At 41.7% G+C, this 18,722-nt stretch overlaps 1 protein-coding gene across 1 annotated transcript in view; it reads right to left on the bottom strand.

Annotated features, from left to right (window-relative positions):
* The window catches only part of HTRA4 (HtrA serine peptidase 4), a 51,117-nt gene that overhangs the window by 7,102 nt on the left and 25,293 nt on the right, over window positions 1-18,722 (bottom strand). The window contains exons 3-5 of the mRNA XM_073588972.1: window positions 15,717-15,921; window positions 12,578-12,772; window positions 12,453-12,485 (exon numbers count right to left, since the gene is read on the bottom strand). Of these exons, the coding sequence (XP_073445073.1) occupies window positions 12,453-12,485; window positions 12,578-12,772; window positions 15,717-15,921 (433 nt within the window). The remainder of the gene's footprint in view (window positions 1-12,452; window positions 12,486-12,577; window positions 12,773-15,716; window positions 15,922-18,722) is intronic.

Genomic DNA, 18,722 nt, shown 5'->3' with positions numbered 1-18,722 from the left:
CCTTATCTATAGCCTATCCATAGGTAGTCCATCACTTTATCTTATAGCATATCCCTAGGAAGTCCATCACTTATATATGGTCTATACCTATGTAGTTCATGACTTTATGTACAGACTATTCCTAGATAGTCCACCACCTCATTTATAGCCTATCCCTAGGTAGTCCACCACCTTATTTATAGCATGTCCCTAGGTAGTCCACCACCTTATCTATAGCCTATCCCTAAGATGTCCACCACCTTATCTATAGCTTATCCATAGGTAGTCCACTACCTTATCTATAGCCTTTCCCTAGGTTGTCCACCACCTTATCTATAGCATATCCCTAGGATATCCACCACCTTATCTATAGCATATCCCTAGGAAGTCCACCACCTTATCTATAGCATATCCCTAGGAAGTCCACCACCTTATCTATAGCATATCCCTAGGAAGTCCACCACCTTATCTAGCATATCCCTAGGAAGTCCACCACCATATCTATATCCTGTTCTTAGGAAGTCCACACCATATGTATTGTCTATCCCTAGGTAGTTCATGACTTTATTTATAGACTATTCCTAGATAGTCCACCACCTTATCTATGGTCTATTCCAACATAGTCCACCACCTTAAAGGGGTTTTCCCACAAACAAAGTAAATTTTAATCAATATACTGTATCTTAGAATAAAAATAATTTCCACAATTGGATATGTTGAAAAATTGTTCATGTGCTGAAATAATCTTATAAATGTTCCCCTGCTGTGTACTGTGTAATGGCTGTTTCTGACCATGCAGGAACATGGTCGGATCAGGGCAGGGTGGAAACAAGAGAGTATACAGATATGGCAGCATGGGTCACATCTGATTTTTTCACGAAACAGGCAGTGAAATATTTTGCCTCACAAAAAGAATCATGTGCCTGCCATGCTGTAATGTCTATATACGCTTTTGCTTCCTCCCCTGCCCAGGAGCTGTGGTATGATCAGACCATGTTCCTGCACAGTCAGACACAGCCCTACGCGCGTTTCGCCCCCCAGAAGAAGGCAAGCGCCAAAACTCGCATAGGGGACCTGGCAGCACGTTTCTTATAGGTAAAACATACCCCTGTGACACTTTTTAATCATGCACCTTATCTCTCTGATTAGTACAATGTGCCTATAATTTTGGTCAGATATTTTTCTAATGCACTTCAGCACTTTATTATTCACTTATATTAGTTAACACATGCACATGTCTTTGTATTTATTTTATCATATTAACACTTTGATATGTTATCACTTTTATATATATATTTTTTAACTGACACATGTTATACTATTAAGGTGATATTATATTTATTAACTGAGTTTTAAAAAAAAAATTTTAAGAGTTTTTTTTCTGGACATTTTTGCAATATTACCTCTACTTAATGAGCCTACTAGGAGTTCAATGTATTATTATTTTTTTGTAACGTGCTCCACTACCTGATTCAGCTATTATTATTATTTATTTAAATTTATTATTATCTCTAATAAAATTTTGGTTTTATTCTATTAACTTTTTTATTGGTCTTTATTGCACTTTTTCTTTATGTGATCCCTATTCATTTTTGTGCTTGACCTTAATTTTTATACAATTTGTTCTGTTTCTGATAAAAGTACACAGTAGGGGCACATTTATAAGATTATCTCAGCACAGGAACATTTTTTTAATACATCCAATTGTGAAACGTATTGTTATTCCAAGATCTATTAATTAAATATCCTTTTTTTTCATGGGAAAACCCCTTTAACTATGATTTTTCCCTAGATAGTCTAGTACTTTATCTATGGTCTATCTCTAGATAGTTTGTCACCTTATCTGTGGTCTATCCTTAGGTAGTACAGTACCTCATCTATAGTGTATTCATAGGTATTCCACCCCTGTAGCCTAGTCTTACATAGTCTACCACATTATCTATGGTTGTTCCAAAGTAATCTACCTCATTATCCATGGCCTATCCCTAGTAAGTCCACCACCTTTTCTATGGTCTATCTCTACGTAGTTCACCGCCTCTCTATGGTCTTTCCCTAGATAGTTCACACCTCGCTTTGGTTTCTCCTTAGGTATTTCACCACCTTATCTATGGTCTTTTCCTAGGAAGCACACGCCCTTATCCCAGGTAGCCCACTACCTTATCTGTAGCCTTTTCCTAGGTAATCCACCACATTATTTATCAACCATTCCAAGGTCGTCCACATCCTTATATATAGCTTATTCCTCTGTACGCCATCAACTTATCTATAGTATATCCCAAGTTAGTCCACCAGCTTATCTATGGTCTATCTCTAGGTAGTCCACTCTCTTATTTATGGTCCATCCCTAGGTATACCACCACCTTATCTACAGTGAAGGAAATAATTATTTGATCCCTTGCTGATTTTGTAAGTTTGCCCATTTACAAAGACATGAGCAGTCTATAATTTTAAGGGTAGGTTAATTTTAACATTGAGAGATAGAATATCAAAAATAAAATCCAGAAAATCACATTGTATAAATTATATAAATTTATTTGCATTTTGCAGTGAGAAATAGGTATTTGATCCCATACCAACCATTAAGAGTTCTGACTCCTACAGACTAGTTAGACGCTCCTAACCAACTCATTACCTGCATTAAAGACAGCTGTCTTACATAGTCACCTTTATAAAAGACTCCTGTCCACAGACTCAATTAATCAGTCAGACTCTAACCTCTACAACATGGGCAAGACCAAAGAGCTTTATAAGGATGTCAGGGACAAGATCATAGCCTGCACAAAGCTGGAATGGGCTACAGAACCATAAGTAAGATGCTGGGTGAGAAGGAAGGCAACTGCTGGTTCAATAGTAAGAAAATGGAAGAAATACAAAATGCCTGTCAGTCGACATCAATCTGGGACACCATGCTAAATCTCACCTAGTGGGATATCCTTGATCATGAGGAAGGTGAGAGATCAGCCTAAAACTACAGAGGGGGAACTTGTTAATGATCTCAATGCAGCTGGGACCACAGTCGCCAAGAAAACCATCGGTAACACATTACGCTGTAAAGGTTCAAAATCCCGCAGTGCCCGCAAGGTCCCCCTGCTCAAGAAGGCACATGTGCAGGCCCGTCTGAAGTTTGCCAATGAACACTTGGATGATTCTGTGAGTGATTGGGAGAAGATGCTGTGGTCACATGAGACAAAAATTGAGTTCTTTGGCATTAACTCAACTCGCCATGTTTGGAGGAAGAGAAATGCTGCCTATGACCCAAAGAACACTGTCCCCACTGTCAATCATGGAGGTGGAAACATTATGTTTTGGGGGTGTTTCTCTGCTAAGGGCACAGGACTACTTCACCGCATCAATGGGAAAATGGATGGAGCCATGTACCGTAAAATCCTGAGTGACAACCTCTTTCCCTCTGCCAGGACATTAAAAATAGGCCGTGGCTGTGTCTTCCAGCAAGACAATGACCCAAAACATACAGCCAAGGCAACAAAGGAATGGCTCAAAAAGAAGCACATTAAGGTCATGGAGTGGCCTAGCCAGTCTCCAAACCTTAATCCCATAGAAAACTTATGGAGGGAGATGAAGCTCCGAGTTGCCAAGCGACAGCCTCAAAATATTAATGATTTTGAGATGATCTGCAAAGAGGAGTGGACCAAAATTCCTCCTGACATGTGCGCAAACCTCATCATCAGCTACAAAAAACGTCTGCTGTGCTTGCCAACAAGGGTTTTGCCACCAAGTATTAAGTCTTGTTTGCCAGAGGGATCAAATACTTATTTCTCACTGCAAAATGCAAATAAATTTATATAATTTATACAATGTGATTTTCTGGATTTTATTTTTGATATTCTATCTCTCAATGTTAAAATTAACCTACACTTAAAATTATAGACTGTTCATGTCTTTGTCAGTGGGCAAACTTACAAAATCAGCAAGGGATCAAATAATTATTTCCTTCACTGCATGGTCTATGTCAAGGTGGCCAAAAAAGTGCACATGTGCAAAAATGTGGATAAATGCAATATGCCTCATAAAGTGCCTGGAGTGCAAAAGAAAAGGAGTGGGAGAGTTGACAGGAAAAAGTCAATTACAATAAATGTGATGCAACATAAAGTACATAAAAATGCAGCAAAATCATCTATGCAAAAAGGGGGTCTATACCTTTAAGTTCCACCGGTGCCAAATACAGCGCACACTCCGACATGCGTTTCGGAAGTACCGTACATTCCTTCGACGATTCGATATGTGTTGAATCACACTTATTGTAATTGACTTTCTCCTGTCAACTCTCCCCCCCCCCTTTTTCTTTTGCACTTCAGGCACTTTATGAGGTATACTGCATTTATGCACAATTATTGCACATGTGCACTTTTTTGGCCACGCATTTGTGTGTATTCACCTTTTAATATTTATGTTCAGGAGCCTTTTTCTCCATACACCAGAAAAAGATGCATACATAAGCATTATTCTTTGGCGTTTCAGATATAATTTATATAATAAAAATCATCTTCTTTTACAACAATGTTTTCTATGGTTAAAATAGAGGGGCCTTTTACATATGACTAGATTTTTTTTAAATATTTATTTGGTATGTAATTATTATTGATTTAATACCTCTTCCATGTCCGCCATTTTTGTATTTACAACACACACACACACATATATATATATATATATATATATATACACACACACACACGATGATTTTTTGTAAAAATAATTGTTATTACATTAAGTAGGTTCCTAAATACAGGCAAACGTTGTTGGTATGATACTACCGTTTGCCATTTAAAATAAAGGCATTTTATTTGAATAATTGTCTGCTGCCTTTGTTGTCCACTTATCTGGGTATTCTGGTCTTTTTATGGTCTGTTTCTAGGTAGCCCACCATTTTATCTATGGTCTATGTCTAGGTAGTCCACCACCTCTCTATGATATTTCCCTAGGTAGTCACCCCCTCTCTATGATTTAACCTTAGTTAGTCCACTGCCCGCCTTATCTATGGCCTATTACTAGGTAGACGACCACCTTATCTATAGTCTTTTCCAAGGTGGTCCACCACCTTATTTATTGTCTATCCTTAGGTAGTCCATTACATTATCTCTGGCTTACTCCTAGGTAGTCCACCACCTCATCTATTGTCTATCCCTATGTAGTCCACCACCTCTATATGGTCTATCCATAGCCAATCCACCACAGCCATGGTCTAGGTTTTTCCCTAGGTAATTTGCCACCATGGTATTTCCATAGTTAGTCCACCACCTTATCTATGGTATATCCCTACTAAGGGTCCCGTTTCACATAGCGACGCACCAGTGATCCTGACAACGATACGACTTGGTAGGGATCGCTGGTGAGTCGCTACATGGTCGCTAGTAAGCTGTCAAACAGGCAGATCTCTTCAACGACGCACCAGCGATCCCGACAACGATACGACCTGGTAAGGATCGCTAGTGCGTTGTCACACAGCAGCTATTCTGAACGGTTCCCACCTGCGTCCCTGAGTTCTGTGTCGCCTACGAGGTCACTCATCGGTGTCAAACACAGCGATGCATGCTGGCCAGCGGGACGCCAACGATGAAAAAATGGCCCAGGACATTTGAGCACGATCAGCGATATCCAGCGGGGCAGGGCCGGTCGCTGCTATGTGTCACATGTAGCGAGATCGCTAGTGAGATCGCTGTTGTGTCACAAAATCGTTGACGCTTCAGCGATCTCGCTATGTGAGACAGGGCCTTTACTCTATCAATCTTATCTACGGTCTGACTAAGGGTACCGTTACACCTAGCGATGCACCAGTGATCCCGACCAGCGATATGATGCTGTCAGGATCGCTGGTGCATCGCTAGGTGGTCGCTAGTGAGCTGCCACACAGGCAGATCTCACCAGTGACATCGCTGGGGACGGGGATCGCTACTTACCTGTCAGACGCGGCGATCCTGACGTCCTCCCGCCCGGCTCCACGCGTCGCTCGTCGGCGCCACAGGAAGCGCCGCAGGAAGTGACCGACGAGGAATGGTCCAGGAGCTTCTCGCGCGATCAGCGATAACCAGCGGGGGAACCGGTCGGAGGTAAGTATCAGACATAGCGATATCGCTAGCAATATCGCTGCTACGTCACAAAATCGGTGACTTTACAGCGATATTGCTAGCGATATTGCAGTGTGTAACGGGGGCTTAACGCAAGGTAATCCACCACATTATCTCTGGTTAATTCCTTCCTAGGTAGTCCACCACCTTTCTATAGCCTCTATTCCTAGGTAGTCCACCACCTCTCTGTGGTCTATCCATAGCTAATCCACCACAACCATGGTCTATCCCTAGTTACTACACAAACCTATTGATATTCTATTCTTAGATAGTCCACTACTAGTAAATATGCAAATGTTACGATAGATAGATAGATAGATAGATAGATAGAAACATACAGAAAAAAATAAAGCAGCACTAGCTTTATAGAAGATGTCTGAGTGCAATAAAGTCCAGTACTCTTGCACTTCATTTTTTGCAGTGCTGCCGCCATTTCTTTCCTATAGACGGACAGACCGCTTCAGAGCATTTAGTAGTGCATCTGCTCTTTGTACATTTCACAGTTATGGAAATCCAACTTCTCAGTACTACTATTCATTCCTGCCCTTGTGTCGTAATATAGTGGTAGATGTGGAAAAGCTGGTTGAACACGTTCCCTTAATATTACTATCTGGAAACATCTGGGATGGAATTACAAGTAGGGACATGTGGTTGAGCGCCAATCTATCTTGGGAAATGTTTGACAGGGTAAGCACAGTCACTACAGAACATACACAATTAAGTTATTGGATCTGCTAATGATATATATCACCGAGGCCGTCAGCGGTCTTACCCCCCAGGACTATATTTTTACATTAGAGATTTAATAGCTAAAGTAAAGTAGTGTGTAAGGAAAATAGTGATCAGTTTACTACATCTAACTACATCATTATAAGCAGTAGACACAGATTTCACCATGGATGATCCAGACCTCCTCACTACTCCACAATGCCATCACCACTACATCTAACACTTCTGTCCCATTGTTATGATAAGTGATTAATATGGGATCATTGGAGGTCCAACGCTAGAGCAATATCAAATATGTCCATGTTATTTACTGGTTTATAGAGTAAAAAGCTGGAAGGATAAAAAAGCGCAATAGGGTCGTATCCAGATAAAAAGTTTGAAAAATGTGGGCAATAGATCTCACCTGGTCGGGTTGTGTGCTCACAACCACTAGAAGGCTTTAGGCTGTTGTAGACCCACTATTATGGACCCATAAAAGACTGGAATAAAATGGGTTAAAACTGCATTGCCATCGGGAGGATGATGAGGAGATAGGAATCCAAGATTGTGGTTTATTAGTCAACGCGTTTCGAAGTATCCAACTTCTTTCAAGACAAATCACGGCGATCACTGTTGTTTGTCCTGATGAAGTTGGTTACTTAGAAACGTGTTGTTAACAAATAAACTGCATTCTTGAATTCCTGTCTCCTCATCATCCTTCCGATGGCAATGCAGTTTTAACCCATTTTATTAAAGTTTTCTACATTTACTGGTTTAGATAATTTGTTTTAAAAAAGTATATAAAAAATTAGATTACTATAATTGTTTTTTGCAACATTATTTTTTATTAACTATATTGCTAAAAAAATCTCTTTTACTTTTGATCTTTTTGTTACCCATAATGTGCAGGTATATAAAGATGTATTTGTATATATCGGCTGTACATTATGCCATTTAAGAAGAAATGTACAATTTAGATCTTTCGTTAGAGAAAATTCTCTGAAATGTAATAAGGCAGTCTGTGGCTCACTGTTTAGGTTTCTGCCTTCCAAGCTAGAGGTCTTTGAATCCTGGGTAGGACTTGCTTCAAGAAAACTACCATAATTAAATATTTAAAAGCATCTAATAATCATATTAGGCTAAAATTGTTCAAATTGGGGTTGATAGTCTAGTGTATGGGGCCTCCTGACTTTCCCCTGAGAGATGATGTTGGGGTAGAGAAGCATTAGGTGTCCTTATAATATAATATATGCACACTAGCATGTATAATATACACATGACACACATACACACATATATATAGTAAACACATATATTATACATATATTCATCCTGTAATTTCTACCAAGCAATGCCAAAAACCCACCATGTGTGAATATACCACTAAAAGGAGAGAGGATCTAGTATGCCACAAAATTTGTAGTGTAATCTCTTTACTGATGGACATTTTTGTTCAGATGATCTGAAGAATATTTTTGTTTCTACTTTCCCATGGAATTAGCCATAACAACTATTTTATTTTGGGGCGATTTTACCATAGACATAGTTAAGTGTTATCTTTATATTAACTTTTATTATGGGATAAATGGAAAAAAAAGAGATTTGCACCATTAATTTTTTTTATTTCCATTTACAAATCGCCATAAATAATTTGTCGGTTGTATTATATGGGCTGTTACAATTCCAGCAATATCAAATATGTCCATGTTATTTACTGGTTTTCTAATGTTTATTTTAAAAAGTGTATAAAATAATAAAATTATTATAATTTAAGACATCATTAGTTTTTAATAACTTTATGGATAAAAACATCTAATTTATTTTTGATCTTTTTTTTTTACCCATAATGCACTTTTGTATAAAGATGTACCGTATTTCAATGTACCACTCATAAGGTGGCAGTTGGACAGGTCGTGGATGGGAGGTATGTATCCCCGAGGTGACAAGCCTCAGTGATGTAGGACCCGGGGAAGCAGGCTCCAGCACACAGTGCTCAGGGGTGTTTAATGGGCCCAGATTATTGGTCTAGGGTTGAGCCCGTGTGTTATTTGGACTGGTTGTTTTCCTTTTTGTACCTGGAAGAGGCTGTTTTATTTTGTTAACCCTGACGGTTTATGAACTTTTAATGAACCGCCTGCCTGTTTTGAATAAACGAACTGAATCTCGTGTGTGAACCAGCATCTACCACAGAGCCGATCCCTCACACAGTATATTATATTAAGTATTCTATTAGACCTTTTGATAGACAAAATTCTTTAATATGTAAAAGTACAGTCTGTGGCTCACTGTTAATGTTTCTGCCTTTTAAGCTAGAGGTTTTGCTTTTGAATCCTGGGTAGGAGTTGCCTGAAGAAAATTAATTTAATATTTGAAAGGATCTTGAGATCACACTCCGATGCTTGGAGGACCCCTTTCTACATGGCGTATTGATGAACACAGGAGCATCCTGTGTTATTTATTTTTAGGCACCGTTGATTCCATTGTGCAGTATATGTGAAGAGGGTTTACATACAGCATAAATATATAAATTACAATGAGCCAATAAACAGAGACACACTGCTACAAAAAGGAAAAGGAGTCAGCTCTCATGGGTTTACCGTCTACTGAGTAATGGGGAAGAAGACAGTAGGTTGGGATATGCAATAGCTCTGGTGGTAATAGTGGAGTCATTGCAGGGCTGTAAGCTTTCTTGAGATGAGTTTTCAGGTTATGTCTGAAGGTTTCAAATATGGGAGAAAACTGGACCTGTTGGCGCACGGAATTTTAGAGAATGGGAGATGCTACTTTTGCTACAGATTGTACGTTGTTGAAGAGTGAGTTGGCTGAGAGGTGGGAGGAAAGTTCATTGTGGACATGCTGTTCAAGGAGTTTGGAGGCGAATGAGTGTGGCAATATGGGAAGATAGCTGGACATAGAGGTTAGAACAAAAGATTGCTTTTCCAGGATAGGCGTGATTGATGCATGTTTGAACGGGGAAAGGAGGACACAAGATGTCAATGGTAAATTGAAGAGATGAAGTAAGCTCTCCTGAAGTGACGGTGGGGAGGAAGGGCAGTGGTGTGTTATGAAGAGGACTTGTGCTGGTTGAACAGTAAAGAATTGTCTGATTTGGTTGATCTTATTTTTGAAATGTGTAGCAAAGTCTTCTGCAGAAATGATTGAGGTCGGAGGGGTAAACTGGATTGAGGAGGCAGTCTAAAGCGGTGAACTATTTGGGGTTGTGAAATAGTGAAGATATGAGGGTTGTGATGAATTTCTTTTTAGCAGAGTTGAGGGACAATATGAATGTGAAAATTTCTTGTTTGAGTGTGTTGAAGTCTTCTTGTGAATACATTTTCATTCAGTACAACTCAGCAACCCTGGAAGCTTGTTGAAGCTTTTTTGTGATGTTGGTGTGCCAGGGTGGTCTACTGATTTGTCACCTTCTGCTATACACGAGTGAGGCAACCAAGTTAATAGCTTATACGAGTGTGGAGTTGTTTAAAACAGTGTCTGTGTCTGTGTTGTGGAGTGAAGATATGGTGGACAGCCGTAAAAGAGAGCCAGAGAGTGCGTGAGTGTATGGGTGTGAGAAAATTCTGCTGGGGTTGTGCTTAAGGGGCAAGTCAGGGATGAAAAAGTGAGTAGACGGCGGTCAGATGAGGCGAGTTTAGAAAGGCAACAGAGGCGGGTGAGGATGACGTCTAGGGTATGTCCGTCTTTATGGCTGTATGTGGAGGACCATTTTGTGAGACCAAGTAGTGAAGCAAATTACAAGAGTTTGGAGGCTGCAGATTGGCGGGTGTCAGTGGGGCTCTATTTCATCAGCCTATGATGATTTTAGGAATGCCAGCAGAGAGAAAGTCTAGAAGCTAGGTGGAGAAGTTAGATAAAGCTGGTGGCAGGAGCAGGGGGTTGGTATATGATGGTTACTTGGAGGTTGGAGGGTTGGAGTGGATACGGACAGACTGCACTTCAAAAGAAGGGAGGATAAGGCAGGGTAAAGGTGGAATTAGGTTGAAGGTGCAGTTGCTGGAAAGGAGAAGACCAACTCCTCCAACTTGTTTATTGATCAGGTGAGAAATGTGGGGGAAGTGAAGGCCGCAGTAACACAGTGCAGCAGGGGAGACGTATCAGAGGGTGTCAGCCATCTTTCTGTGAGGCCCAGGAAGGATAGATTGTGAGAAGTTGAGAGGTTGTGAATGACATGGAGTTATTACAAATGGTGGAGGCATTGCCATAGTGCTTTAGAGAGAGGGAGCAATTGAGCATGGATCAAGCAAATGGGCTTCAGTTTAGAGAAGTTGTAATAATTTCCAGTAGCTGGGGGGTGAAAGGAAGGAGAACGATTAGGCATTAGCTGTGAAGGTCCAGAATTGCGAGATTTATAGGAGCTCCCTGGCCATCACCCACCATGAAAGTACCTTCTTATTGGGATCAACGTGCCTTCTGAGCCAATCTCAGGGTGCATGATTATGAGGGAATCGGGAGCATACATCGACAGATATTTCATATACACAACTATGGTGGACACCTACTATCATTGATCAGGTTGGCAAAAATCATGATCTATCCATGGTGCTGAAAACAACAGATCTTGTTTATTTTATTTAGGTCTCTACTCCAGCTTATACCGTATATAATGTTTGCTACTGGAGGATATATATTATAATGTTAGATCCTTTACGGAGCCTTGGATCCTCCTCTCTATTTCTCTGCCATGAAAGACTTTGTGTGAAGAGACATTATGGTGGTGAGAAGAGATTTAGCCAATACCAACGGACATGGCTGTGCTTAACATAAACTGTGTAATTGTTCTCTATAAAAGTAAGTTTCAGCTGGAGGATTGTCTGCTTTGGTCAATCCCATTTTATCAGAAGGGTCCCTTTAAAATATATGGCTGACGGATTGTCCCTCTCCTAGAAGTCCCACTGATCAGAAGTACAGTGTTATATTTCCCTGCAGCGACACCACAGGTAAAATGAAGAATTGCATAATTCTCATAGAAATCAATAGGCCTTGTATGTAATGTGTGGATGTGCAGGGTCCTCCAGAATGAAAGATGCATTCACATTGCTTCATCATTTTGAGTTGAAGAGTAATTAAACTTTATTTTTTTTTATAATTTTGTCTGGCATGGAATGTTATGACATTTTGTAAATCACTTTATTAGTGGATTTGTCTTCGTTCCTGAAAAGAATTGCAACTGCAATTGCAAACTTCTTTTCCCCAGTTCATTCAATTTCCTTCCTCTGTATTGATATAAGAACGTACTCATATAGAGTACAGATGATGGCAGTGAAATGGTTAGCTCAGACCCTGTGACCTCCCCTGGGTGTCTTGGTTACGGCGCAGTCAGACGACTGTATAAATCTGTGTCCTTATCAGAAGTGAGACACGGGTGCTGAGATGATCAATACTGCCATCAGCTGTACTCCAAATGAGAACATTCAGATTTCAGGCAGGAAAATAGACTGGGGGAAAAAAAGAGTTTGAAAGTCACTTAAATGCTATATTCTTTTGCAACAATGAAAACAAATCGACAAATCTCCTAATAAAGTGATTTATTTCATAACTTTCCATGCTGGAGACAAAATTCTGAAAAACAAACTAAAAGATTAGCTATTCTTTAATTACAAAATTAAAGCATAAAGCAGTCATACCAATGTCATTGTTAATAAGGTCGCAGTGACTACTCACCAGGTTCACTAAAGGCCCCCCAGAGTTTCCATACTGATAAAAGAAAGAAAGTAATGATTAATGGCGCACATTTGAATCAGGTAAAGACCGCCATATACACAGTCATACGGCAGCTGGAGACTCACATTAATGATGGCGTCTGTCTGGATGTAATCCATGTCTGAATCTTTCAGACCTAGTTCTTTCCCTCCTCTTTGGGTTGTACTGATAATGCCGGTGGTCACAGTGTTCTGTAGAGAGAAGGGGCTGCCGAGTGCTACCACAAATTCTCCAGGCCGAAGGTCAGACGATCGGCCCAGCATGAGGACTGGAAGTGGAGCCTGTAAAAGGGGATTTTACAATGTAATGAGACTTCTATTGGGATGAGCTACGGTCAGTATCTGGCGCATATGTAGCGGTTCACTGTTGTGCCGAGATCACATAAAGGAGGTCAATAGTCATTATGGCTTCTTGTTCAGCTGAACACACGGAGGCCTGGACCCCACTGTTCACACATTGATGGTAAACTGTAAATCAATATTGTTGAGCAGATAATACTGAAAAACAATTCCACTGAAAGAATGGCCAACCCTATGTTGTGCCACCAGTGTTGATTTCAATAGCTAAGTCAGCCCCCTTATCTGTGTATGTATCGAGAGAGAGAGAGAGAGAGATTTTTTTTTTGTCCGGCACCCAGACAGATTTTGGGGTTAATTCAGTGTCTGGAGGATCCGCCGGCCAAAAAAACGTTGCAAGCTCCGTTTGGAGATCTTTCAGGATGTTGACGGACACTAACATCGTGGCGGATCCTCAAAAAAACGGATGCAACGGACGGCAATCAGTCAGGATCCGCCAATAATGAAAGTCAATGGGGAAAAAAACGGATCCGCAAAGAAAAATGTCGGATCCGTTTTTTTTCAAAATTGGCGGATCATGACTGATTGTCAAAAACGGAAGTGTGAAAGAGGCCTTAGCTGTTGAAAAAAGCAGTCAGCCAGCCCCCTTCATATACATCACTGGAGCTGTGTCCTATATGAAGCATAACACTGGAGCTGCTGGACCTGCGGCCAAAGTTGTTAAAGTTATATCATTTTTTTTGGAGTGGAGGTAAAGGGAGGACAGGGAAACTCTTTTAATTTAGTTCCTGGTGTGACTTAAGTGAGTTATCCGACATGCATAAAAAAATGTACAAACCATATAGACGTTACGTACCCGCTCTAAACACCCGTGGAACCAGCGATAACTACACTGGTGGTGGTGGAAGCAATTGTCTTCGGTCACCTGACTGACAAGGCCTGTGATCGGCCATGGCAATCAAGTGACTGGAACGGCACAGAGACACATTATAGCTTGTAATAAATTCCAAAGGAAGTTTTATAATACCATAAGCTTCAGAGCTGAAATCACAAAAAACCCTCCTTCCCTCCCCTTTTATCCCCTTTTAGTTAATCTTTGTCCCCAGGAACAGTTTAATATATGAAAAAAAGCGCTCTATTCACCCTCCCTAGGTCCACCCCTGAGTCTCTACTACTGCAGTCAGGTCTGGCTTTGAGCGGGGTATTCCGTGTACACTGGCAGGGCCACCGAGCTCACTGAGTGGCTGCCGCAATGTCAAGGTGATGTCAGCTCTGCAGCCAATGCAAGACTCCCAGAGCAGCGGCAGACTCGCTGTGCACACAGGGATGATGAGTTTTTGACTGGGGAATAAGATTAAATAAAAGGGGAGAGCCACTGGTCTGCGCAGGACTTACCAGCTGGGGATTTACCATCTGTAAAGTGCAGTTTTTAACTATGAACTGTACAGGAAACAAAAAAAATCTAACAGGAGGTCACCCAAGCTGCTAGGGATGTGTCTGATTATAGTTTTCAGTAACAATCAGCAGAATTGTGAGTGCAGCTCTGGAGTATAATACAAATTATAATTCAGGTTCTGTACAAGCCAAGCTATATAATTTACCTAAAGTGACTTCACTTTTTATGTCGATTGATTCCTTAAGTGGAGGCCACGCAAGAAGCCATGGTGCCTTATTTCTCCAAGGCTCCTCTTATAAATTTTGGTGTAGCCTACAAGTTTGCTAGTATAAGGGTACGCTCACACTGCCGTATATTCTCTCATGCGAGAGAATCGGGCCGATTATGCTAATGATCACTCAGATGAGAGAATCATAGCACAGGTATGAAGAAGATGGAGAAAGTAATTTCTCCATCTTCTCCATTGTCTCTGTGAGTATAAGTCGGACTGCACTCAGCTGACATCAGAGTGCAGTGCCATGTTTCACACGCACCCATAGACTTGTATGGGTGCGAGTGATCCGAATATCGGAGCCACTCACAGCATGCTGCAATTGTTTTCATATGCCGAACCCATCCTGGAGCATTAATTTGAACCTTTATCTGACCAGGAAGGAGCACAGGGTATTGCACCGTAGGGACAGATATCGATAGTGGTAGAAGAAAGACTCTGTTACTCTGCAACTGTACTGAACATCATCATTATGCCATTTGTAAAGAAACAAAGATATGAACCTCGGCCTCACACGTAAGGAATGGTTAAAGAGATCCCTACCGTATACCAGATGTTGGGAAACGTATTCAAGAATTCAAGTAAAGCTGTTGTTAACTCCCTGATCCATCGCATGAAGGTAAGGTAGGTAACGTCCCCCCGTTCCATCATACCACTTGTGGCCCAAAATGGGGTAACACGTTCCTTCAAAGCACACGCACACTCACGGGTACCGTGGTAGGGTGTATAGGGACACGGAAGTTACCGTCGGCCAGTCCCATTGAGTTTAATAGTCCTATTATTAGTGGGGTGAGATATCAAAGAAATAATTTTCGGATTAACCGTGCGCTGCTAGACAAAACGACTCCTTTCCAGATTGTGTACTTGTATACTTTTATTTTCCCAACGCGTTTCGAAGTTTCAAACTTCTTCCTCAGGGGTTGATGTGTACCTGAGGTACACATCGAAGTTTGAAACTTCGAAACGCGTTGGGAAAATAAAAGTATACAAGTACACAATCTGGAAAGGAGTCGTTTTGTCTAGCAGCGCACGGTTAATCTGAAAATTATTTCTTTGATATCTGATGATTTATGGTCACGGAGTGGCCATTTGGATGTGCAGCAGCTTTGACTTCTATTCCTTTATGCCTCCAACTCTCCTGCTATTGGTGAGTATAACAGCTTGAACTATATCTCTTTTACCTGGGTAAGACCCTATTGCGCTCTTTCTCTTTTAGTTTTAACCATTATTAGTGGGGTAACAGGCCGGTCTCCAGTACTTACATCTGGGTCAATCTTAATAAGTGCAATGTCCAACTTCTGGTCAATGTCCTTGATCTTGGCATCGTAATGAGCCCCGTCTTTTACTTCCACTTTAATCCTCTGTTTGTTGGTGAGGACATGGGCGTTTGTTACGATAAGTCCATCCTCAGACACAATAAATCCTGAGCCGCTGGACACGGCCATCTCCTGGCCAGTGAACGGAGACCTGCAGCAACAAAACACCCGGTGATATTACGTGTTATGGGAGCACGGTTCAGCTATTATCTAGTCTTGCAGCTGAACTGTCCATACCCTGGCCAAGGCAAGGTGGCTTCTTGGCATTCCTCCCATTTCCCTGACTCCCAGCACCCGGGGCACAGGTCCTGGCTTATTACTAGCATGAATTCCTTCATTAGATTAATTCAAAAATTTCTTGATTACAGGTCGATAAGTCCCGATTTACCACTTAAACCATAGAGAAAGCCTGTGAGTCCTGCTCTCTCGCCCACACATAGAGTAATCCTGTGAGTGCTACTCTCCTGCCCGCACATAGAGAAAGCATGTGAGTCCTATTATCCCCGCATACATAGATCAATCATGTGGTCCTACTACCCCTGCCCAAAGATAAAGAAGCGTGTGAGTCCTGCTCTCGTGCCTAGACATAGAGAAAGCCTGTGAGTCCTGCTCTCCTGCCCAGGCATATATATATAAAGGCTGTGGACCTATTAGCCCTGCCCACACATAGAGAAAGCCTGTGAGTCCTAGTACCAACGTCAGCACATAGAGCAATCCTGTGGTCCTACTACCCCCCGCCCAAAGATAAAGAAGAGTATGAGCCCTTCTCCTGTGCCCAGACACAGAGAAAGCTTGTGAGTCCTGCTCGCCTGCCCAGGCATATAGAAAGGCTGTGGTCCTACCCCTGCCCGCACATAGAGAAGGACTGTGAGCCCTATTACCGACGTCCACACATAGAGCAATCCTGTGGTCCTACTACCCCCGCCGACACATAAAGAAAGCATGTGAGTCCTGCTCCCTGTCATACAAAATGATTGAAAGTTTCCCTGTCCTCTACATTGACATTGAAATAACAGAACCAGGTAGCATATTAAATGCAAAGGAAAATGGTGCCAGTTGGCACACGAACACTAGAACAAACACTCAAGCTCCATATACAGTTGTGGCCCAAAGTATTGACACCCCTGCAATTCTGTCAGTTTCTTCCTGAAAATGAGTGCAAACACAAATTCTTTGGTATTATTACCATCATTTAATTTGTCTTAAATGAAAAAACACAAAAGAGAATGAAGCAAAAGCAAAACATTGATCATTTCACACAAAACTCCAAAAATGGGCCGGACAAAAGTATTGGCACCCTCAGCCTAATACTTGGTTGCACAACCTTTAGCCAAAATAACTGCGACCAACCGCTTCCGGTAACCATCAATGAGTTTCTTACAATGCTCTGCTGGAATTTTAGACCATTCTTCTTTGGCAAACTGCTCCAGGTCCCTGATATTTGAAGGGTGCCTTCTCCAAACTGCCATTTTTAGATCTCTCCACAGGTGTTCTATGGGATTCAGGTCTGGACTCATTGCTGGCCACATTAGAAGTCTCCAGTGCTTTCTCTCAAACCATTTTCTAGTGCTTTTTGAAGTGTGTTTTGGGTCATTGTCCTGCTGGAAGACCCATGACCTCTGAGGAAGACCCAGCTTTCTCACACTGGGCCCTACATTATGCTGCAAAATTTGTTGGTAGTCTTCATACTTCATAATGCCATGCACACGGTCAAGCAGTCCAGTGCCAGAGGCAGCAAAGCAAGCCCAAAACATCAGGGAACCTCCGCCATGTTTGACTGTAGGGACCGTGTTCTTTTCTTTGAATGCCTCTTTTTTTCTCCTGTAAACTCTATGTTGATGCCTTTGCCCAAAAAGCTCTACTTTTGTCTCATCTGACCAGAGAACATTCTTTCAAAACATTTTAGGCTTTTTCAGGTAAGTTTTGGCAAACTCCAGCCTGGCTTTTTTATGTCTCGGGGTAAGAAGTGGGGTCTTCCTGGGTCTCCTACCATACAGTCCCTTTTCATTCAGACGCCGACGGATAGTACGGGTTGACACTGTTGTACCCTCGGACTGCAGGGCAGCTTGAACTTGTTTGGATGTTAGTCGAGGTTCTTTATCCAACATCCGCACAATCTTGCGTTGAAATCTCTTGTCAATTTTTCTTTTCCGTCCACATCTAGGGAGGTTAGCCACAGTGCCATGGGCTTTAAACTTCTTGATGACACTGCGCACGGTAGACACAGGAACATTCAGGTCTTTGGAGATGGACTTGTAGCCTTGAGATTGCTCATGCTTCCTCACAATTTGGTTTCTCAAGTCCTCAGACAGTTCTTTGGTCTTCTTTCTTTTCTCCATGCTCAATGTGGTACACACAAGGACACAGGACAGAGGTTGAGTCAACTTTAATCCATGTCAACTGGCTGCAAGTGTGATTTAGTTATTGCCAACACCTGTTAGGTGCCACAGTCAAGTTACAGGTGCTGTTAATTACACAAACTAGAGAAGCATCACATGATTTTTCGAACAGTGCTAATACTTTTGTCCACCCTCTTTATTATGTTTGGTGTGGAATTATATCCAATTTGGCTTTAGGACAATTCTTTTTGTGTTTTTTCATTTAAGACAAAATAAATTCAGATAATAATACCAAAGAATTTGTGTTTGCAATCATTTTCAGGAAGAAACTGAGTATTATCTGACAGAATTGCAGGGGTGTCAATACTTTTGGCCACAACTGTATGTCTTGGAGTACCGAATATTTATGCTGACACTGAGCCAGGGCCGGCGTTAGGGGCAGGCAGACCAGGCAGCTGCCTAGGGCCCCCGCTCCCCCAGGGGCCCCCAGCTAGCAGCACATCACACAGCTGCTATAGGGCCCCTTGAAGCAGGGGGCCCGCTTTCCCCCAGTGCCGACTCCCCCCGCCGCCGCATTGAACTATACCGGCGACTGCCAGTACAGTTCAAAGCA

This window comes from Dendrobates tinctorius, unplaced genomic scaffold (assembly GCF_039654945.1).
Source record: "Dendrobates tinctorius isolate UK_male_01 unplaced genomic scaffold, ASM3965494v1 ptg000104l, whole genome shotgun sequence".
In the NCBI taxonomy this organism is placed as follows: Eukaryota; Metazoa; Chordata; class Amphibia; order Anura; family Dendrobatidae; genus Dendrobates; species Dendrobates tinctorius.
The sequence above is the reverse complement of the archived record's forward strand: the minus strand, read 5'-3'. Positions and strand labels throughout refer to the sequence as shown.